Source organism: Nelumbo lutea, chromosome 6, assembly GCF_056320005.1.
Source record: "Nelumbo lutea isolate HS-2025 chromosome 6, American lotus-T2T, whole genome shotgun sequence".
NCBI lineage: Eukaryota > Viridiplantae > Streptophyta > Magnoliopsida > Proteales > Nelumbonaceae > Nelumbo > Nelumbo lutea.
In genome coordinates, this window is record NC_142689.1 from 40,897,602 (window position 1) to 40,905,591 (window position 7,990).

The following is a 7,990-nucleotide window of genomic DNA, read 5'->3' on the forward strand; positions in this document are numbered from 1 at the left end:
AATGAGTGACCATATCAAACCAGCATGAATCTGCTTGGGAGAATGCCTAACCCATTAAATTCCCTAACCTTAGTCCTATTATACAGCAATCCTAACTTTTTTGATGGTCCTACATCAAGTCAGAAGGATGATGACCAGATACAGAAAGTGAATATATATGAAATGCTGATTTCTTAAGCATAAAATTCTGATGATTGTTGCTCCTTTGTTCTTTCGCTCAAGTTGACGTTTCTTAATCTGATTAGGATGTGTTTGAAATGTTATTTGCTTGCTATTTATGTGATTTCATTGAATATGGGATTTCCTTCCCTCTTCTGCAGAATGATCTGAAAGAACTTTGGTCACTTTTAAATCTACTCCTTCCGGAGGTCTTTGATAATCGCAAAGCATTTCATGATTGGTTTTCAAAACCTTTCCAAAAAGATGGTCCTCCACAAAATTCTGAGGATGACTGGCTTGAGACTGAAAAAAAGGTCATCATTATCCACAGACTACATCAAATCCTGGAGCCTTTTATGCTCAGACGCCGTGTTGAAGATGTAGAAGGGTCACTCCCACGCAAGGTAATATTTTAACATTCTTAGGTGGTTGAATGCTTGTGCATTGTTTCAATAATCTGCAGAGACCATGGCAAAATATTTTGGAGTAGCTTGCTTAAGTATGATTGGTAACTAGAATTGATTTTTTATTGCAGGTTTCCATTGTTTTGAGGTGTAGGATGTCAGCTATTCAAGGTGCCATATATGATTGGATTAAATTCACTGGTACCCTTAGGGTTGATCCTGAGGAAGAAAAGCGGAGAGTTCAAAAGAATCCGCATTATCAGGCTAAAATATACAAGACTCTCAACAATAGATGCATGGAACTCCGCAAAGCTTGCAATCATCCTTTGCTTAATTATCCTTATTTCAGTGATTTATCCAAGGGCTTCATTGTAAAATCTTGTGGGAAACTTTGGATCTTGGATAGGATTCTGATAAAACTTCACAGAACAGGGCATCGGGTACTGTTATTTAGTACTATGACGAAACTCCTTGATATATTGGAGGAGTACTTGCAGTGGCGGCGGCTTGTCTATAGAAGGATTGATGGGACAACTAGCTTAGAAGACCGTGAATCAGCTATTGTAGACTTCAATAGCCCCGGTTCTGATTGTTTTATCTTCTTACTGAGTATTCGTGCTGCTGGACGGGGTTTAAATCTTCAGTCTGCTGATACAGTTGTCATTTATGACCCCGACCCAAATCCTAAAAATGAAGAACAAGCAGTGGCTAGGGCTCACCGTATAGGACAAAAGAGAGAGGTCAGGGTTATCTATATGGAAGCAGTTGTTGACAAAATCTCTAGCCATCAGAAAGAGGATGAATTGAGGAGTGGGGGTACAGTTGACTTAGAGGATGACCTTGCAGGAAAAGATAGATATATGGGATCCATTGAAAGCCTTATTCGCAACAATATTCAACAATATAAGATTGACATGGCAGATGAGGTTATAAATGCAGGTCGATTTGATCAAAGAACCACACATGAAGAGAGGCGCTTGACTTTGGAGACACTATTGCATGATGAAGAAAGGTATCAGGAAACTGTTCATGATGTTCCATCTCTGCAGGAGGTGAATCGCATGATTGCTCGTAGCGAAGAAGAAGCTGAACTATTTGATCAAATGGATGAAGAATTGGGTTGGACTGAAGAGATGACAAGGTATGACCAGGTACCAAAGTGGCTTCGGGCCAGCTCTAAAGAGGTAGATGCTACTGTTGCTACTTTATCCAAGAAGGTCTCAAAGAACACTTTAGTGGATAGTATTGGCATGGATTCCAGTGAAAGGGTTTCAGATTTATCTCCTATTAAAGTAGAGAGGAGAAGGGGACGGCCAAAAGGTTCATCAAATGGTAAAAAGTTCCCTATTTACAGAGAGTTGGATGATGAAAATGGCGAGTATTCTGAAGCAAGTTCAGAAGAGCAGAATAGATATTCTTTGCTTGAGGAGGAAGGAGAAATTGGAGAATTTGAAGAGGAAGAATTTAGTGGTGCTGTTGATGTGCCTCCATGCAACAAAGATCAGTCAGAAGAAGATGGTCTGGTTAGTGATGGGAAATGTGACTATCCTCGAGCAGCATCCGAAGGCAACAGAAATAATGATATGTTGGAAAAAGTTGGTTCTTCAGGATCATCCTCAGACAGTCGAAAATCAGCAAAGACTATTTCTCCTTCCATATCTTCCCAGAAGTTTGGATCTCTTTCGGCATTGGATGCTAGGCCTGGTTCTCTTTCAAAAAGGCCGGTATGTTCTTTTTCATAGTACACCGTCATCATTGACATTTCATAGTAGATTCAATTTGTTTACTATGCTTATTAACCCTTTTTAAATGTTTTCCAGCCAGATGAACTTGAGGAAGGAGAGATTGCTGTTTCAGGTGATTCTCTAATGGATGTCCAACAATCTGGAAGCTGGATTCATGACCGTGATGATGGAGAAGATGAACAGGTTCTGCAACCTAAAATAAGAAGGAAGCGCAGCATTCGTCTTCGCCCTAGACATGCTTTAGAGAGGCATGAAGAAAAGTCTAGCAATGAAAAGCCATTCTCCCAGCGTGGAAGTTCATCTCAGATGGTGCTTCAAGTGGACCATGACTATGAAGCACAGATGAAAACTGATCCTGAACTTGAACAATATGGTGAGCCTGTTTCTTTCAGGCAGGATCTTGGTGATTCAATCATGAAAAGTAAGCGGAATTTCTCATCAAGAAGAATGACAGATTCTTCAAAGTTGCATGTTATGCCAAAATCTACAGTACATTCAAGAGAAAATTGGGATGGTAAAGCATCTAACACAAGTGGGGCTGCTTTCTTTAGCTCAAAGATGTCTGACATAATGCAAAGAAAGGTATGCACATTTTAATCTTCCCTTATGTTTTTATTGTAGGTCTAGATTAAACAGTGACTGGAGAAGGAATCCTGTAATATTTTTGTGACTCTTATTCCAACTAAAGGGTAGGTGGACGTTTAATGTAAGGATGCAATTTGGTTGAACAGAATATCTATATTCAATGATTCATGATTGATGAGGGTGGTTCAAGCATGTAGTATATTTTCAATGTTTTATTTCTTTTAGGTTGAAATATCTCTAAGATGGCATTTACCTGCCATGGGACTTAATGTATTCAAGTACATAACCTAGGTGGCACTTCTCAACCCAAACCTTCCATCCTTTGCCTCAGTTCCAATTCTCCCAGTTGGTATCCGACTCTTTCTTTTGGTTAGCATCTGTAATACCAAGATATGACAAGGGACATGATTAGCCAAGAAGTGAGACGTGAAATTCACACCAAAATGAAGTATATGACACAGTACCTTTGTTCAGGTATTCGGGTGTCAAGTTAGTATCCTAACCATTTTGAGCTTCAAGTATTGGTCAGTATGCAAACTAAACTGGTGAAAGGGTGACCATGGACCTAATGAGGAGAGAACTGATAGATAGTTATTGGTTTAGCCTGGTTATGATAACATTCCTAGCCATGTTCTTCTAGTACATAATGCAATGACATTTAATTTGTAACTGTGCATATACCTAAAATGCAACCATTTCTATTTGCAGTACAAGAATGTAATCAGCAAGCTTCAGAGAAGAATTGATAAAGATGGCCACCAAATTGTACCTTTACTGGCGGACTTGTGGAAAAGAAGTGCCAACTCCAGTTATATGAGTGGCATGCCAGGGGGAAATCTCTTAGATCTGCGGAGGATTGATCAGCGTGTGGACAGATTAGAATACAATGGGGTGATGGAATTTGTCACAGATGTGCAGTTCATGTTGAAAAATGCAATGCAATACTTTGGCTTTTCATACGAGGTACAAATGCTAGCCCCACCTCCACCCCCACCTCTCTCCTTTCTCTACATTTATGTTGACTTCTGACATTGGCTTCACCTTCTACATAATGCTGAATTGTTTAGATGGTGCTGTGCTCATTGAATGAGGCCATTTAACTGGGGCTGCAAATGGTTTTCATTTCTCCAAATTCAATTTGTTCATAGTTGGATTATATATAGATCCATTCCAACCTGATCTGATATGATCCTAACCAATCCAACAGTATTTTATCATTTGTATTTATGCTTATATCTTCATAAAATCAATATATCTATTAGTAAAATTGGAAAGGAGTTGTATGTTTACTAAAGTCATGAGTTTCATAAAGGTTATTTTCAAGTCATTTCATTCATGATATACAACATCAAATTAGTTTTACTTTATTTACTTAACAAACACATAATATCTTGATTATTTTTTTAATTTAATTTATTAATGGTATTCAATATTCCTAATCTGATCTGAGTTCAATCTTTTAATCCAATGGATAAGATTTGGTTTGCATTTGAATATTAATGAATCGAATTTGGATCTAGGTTTATTATATTCAATCCATTTTCAGCCTTATATTAAGCCTCTCAGCAATCTAGTATTTTTCTTCTGAGTTTGCCCGCATTTCATATAGATGCAACGAAGTGTTGTCCAGGCCTTCTTGATCTCATGGGGAAAATACAAATTTTTGTATTTATGATTACATTGGTTAGTGATAAAAAATTACAGGATATTCTTTTCATTTTGTAACTTGTTGAATCCATAATACAGGATTCTAACAACCTTATACTTTCAACATGCAGGTACGATCTGAAGCAAGAAAAGTACAAGATCTTTTCTTTGACATAATGAAGATTGCATTTCCTGATGCGGATCTACAGGAGGCAAGAAATGCGATCTCGTTTTCTGGTCCAGGAGCTACCTCTGCCCCATCCCCAAAACAGGCTACAAACAGCCAAAATAAGCGTGTCAAGCTGATCAACAATGTGGACCCTGAACCTAATCCTTCATCAAAGCTGCGTGGCCCCAATTCTGCTGATGAAGACACAAGGAGTCGAGGCCATGTGTCCAAGTTACCGAAAGATTCAAGACATGCAAGCAGTAGCAGACTGGAGAGGGGACAAGGAGACGAGGCATCCTTGCTAGCCCATCCAGGAGATCTGGTAATCTGCAAGAAGAAAAGGAAAGATAGGGACAAGTCTGTGGTGAAGCCAAGGACTGGACCTGCCTCTCCTGGTGTAGGTTGCAATGTTAGGGGTTCAGGTCCAGGTGCAGGTGCAGGCCCGGGTTCAAGTACGGCCCCTGTTCAGAAGGATTTGAAATTGAGTCAACAGTTCGCTCATCAGCATGGATGGGGCCCCCAGCCCACTCAACAAACTAATGGTGATGATGGTACTGTGGGTTGGGCGAAGCCTGTAAAGAGAATGAGAACGGATGCTGGTAAAAGGAGGCCAAGCCAGTTATGATTTAGAAGAGTGTACATATATATATCATGGGGAAAGAATTGTTAGGCATTGATATCCATTGTAACTTGTAAGTTTAGTGGCCAGTTTGGCTTGTAGAATTGAAAATGACTGATATATACATATATATTGTTTATATATTAAAGGTACAAAGTATTTGAAATGCAAGGTGTATCTGAAAGACAATCTTAAGAGACATATCGAGATACGCTTTGGATACATACGGATGAAAAATCAAGATATGCATATATATAAAAATATATTACTATATTTACATATTTTATATGATTGTAAATAAGTCATTTAAATATAAAAAACTATAATTTAATGGTTTATATAAAGTGTGACATATGGTGATACAATTAGTAATCATTGAAAAATGATGGAATAATTAAAATGTAAAAAAAAACAAAAAAATGTGAGTGTTAATTTTTAAAAATCAATATAATTAATCTTAATATTTATAAGTATATAAATTTTACTAATTAATTTTAACGATTATTAATAAAAATTTGTCACTTACTAAGAAAAGTGAAAATGTTCATTTTTACTTAAAACAAAAAATGCATATAATCAAGCAAACAAATATGTGTGGCTCGTTGGTGAACTTGTAGTTATTAAATCCAAGTGACAAAGGTTTAAATCTTGCTTTAGCTAAAATTTGAAGTTTTTACACTAACAAACTTTGACCAAGGATCAAATCTTGCTATCGGTTGATACAGATCCGAAATAGCCCGTAATATGAAAAGAAATAGAACAAATGATTTATCCACATTCCGCGTATCGAATTCTTGTTGGAACACTCGCTCATGTGTGAAGTGGGACAAGATCAGGATGAGATATCGAGAATTTCAGACCAGTCTTAAGGATTGTCTCCTTGTAGGACTAAGGGGGCGTTCTGTAGTGTGGATGAGAAATTGGTGGGTGTGGCCCTATGGTAGGGACCAATTCACACCACACCACACTTTTCGATTGCATGTATCTCATATACGTTTTATGAATGATCTACAAAGTTAATCATAAATATCTAATTTTTGCATTTTATATGATAAATATATCAAAAAATGCATCAATGAATTAATATTAACCAATAAATATCAATTTTTTTATAAAACTAATAGTAAAATAATTAAAAAATAAAAAAATATATTTTAAATATTTAAAAGTATTATTTTGTTGATAAAAATATTTAAAATTTATCATAAAATAATTAATATTTTACTGACAAAAATATTAAAAAAATAATATTTAAACAATTGATAAAACAAATTTCACAAGCACAAAGTTTCAGAGAAGGTAATTTCACAAGCACAAAGTTTATGTTGGCGTTGCAGGTAGAGAGTTGTAGCAGTGGAGAGCTTCAACGGGTGGGCGGCGAAGACCTCCAATGGTAAAATGTGAAACAGACAATATAGGGTTTCAACCTTTCAGGTAGAGTGTGAAGCAGGGGACCAAAAATAGACTGTGGCCATAATAGAATTTGATTATCACTTTGTGAGATAGAAGGTGTTCATTAGAGTGATAAGTATTGCATATGTAAACACATGAAGTCAATGGCGGGCTTGTTCACCAAAGGGTTGACTTTGGGAAGAGTGGACTACATATATAACAAGGTAGGACTATATGGCATATACTCACCAGCTTAAGGGGGAGTGTTAAAGTTGATCGTAAAGGGGTAGTTTGGTCATTTTTTATGGTAAAGAGTGTGGTGTAATGTCTTTTATATTATGGTTTAAGTGTTGTGTCCCATACATAATTAGGGGCATAACTATCTTTGTATTTCTAATTAGAAACCTATAAATAATATCTGGCCGGCTAGAGAATCTTCTTCTCTAGTTCGAACCAATCTTTCTCTTCTCTTTCTTCTCTACTCTTTTTCTTTGTTATTGTAGAAATAAAACTAATACAGATCTGAATTTAAAAGCACATACATACATACATACATACATACATGTGTATATATTATAGAATGGATATATTTTATAACATATACTATGAAAGCATATTTATGTAAATATATTTTTATATTCTATATATAATACAAAATTATCCTATATATTAAAAAACATATATTATATATATAATATAAAAATTATTCATTTTCAAGAACTCAAGCTAATCAAATATTTATTTGAACCAAGCTCGGATCGAAAAATTTAGTTCCACAAATTTGAACTTGAACTCGAACCTAGGAACTAAATTTTTCGGTCCGAGCTTGGTTCAAATAAATATTTGATTAGCTTGAGTTCTTGAAAATGAATAATTTTTATATTATATATATAATATATGTTTTTTAATATATAGGATAATTTTGTATTATATATAGAATATAAAAATATATTTACATAAATATGCTTTCATAGTATATGTTATAAACCATATCCATTCTATAATATATACACATGTATGTATGTATGTATGTATGTATGTATGCTTTTAAGCTCAGATCTGTATTAGTTTTATTTCTACAATAACAAAGAAAAAGAGTAGAGAAGAAAGAGAAGAGAAAGATTGGTTCGAACTAGAGAAGAAGATTCTCTAGCCGGCCAGATATTATTTATAGGTTTCTAATTAGAAATACAAAGATAGTTATGCCCCTAATTATGTATGGGACACAACACTTAAACCATAATATAAAAGACATTACACCACACTCTTT

General features: G+C 35.5%; 1 protein-coding gene across 2 annotated transcripts in view; it reads left to right on the forward strand.

Moving 5' to 3' along the window:
• The window catches only part of LOC148848719 (chromatin remodeling ATPase BRAHMA-like), a 30,558-nt gene extending 25,059 nt beyond the window's left edge, over positions 1-5,499 (forward strand). For both annotated transcript variants that reach the window (XM_088950579.1, XM_088950581.1), the window contains 5 exons: positions 321-563; positions 695-2,287; positions 2,384-2,890; positions 3,602-3,856; positions 4,672-5,499. In XM_088950579.1, the coding sequence (XP_088806705.1) occupies positions 321-563; positions 695-2,287; positions 2,384-2,890; positions 3,602-3,856; positions 4,672-5,334 (3,261 nt within the window). In that variant the 3' untranslated portion in view covers positions 5,335-5,499. The remainder of the gene's footprint in view (positions 1-320; positions 564-694; positions 2,288-2,383; positions 2,891-3,601; positions 3,857-4,671) is intronic.
• The last annotated feature ends 2,491 nt before the right edge of the window (positions 5,500-7,990 follow it).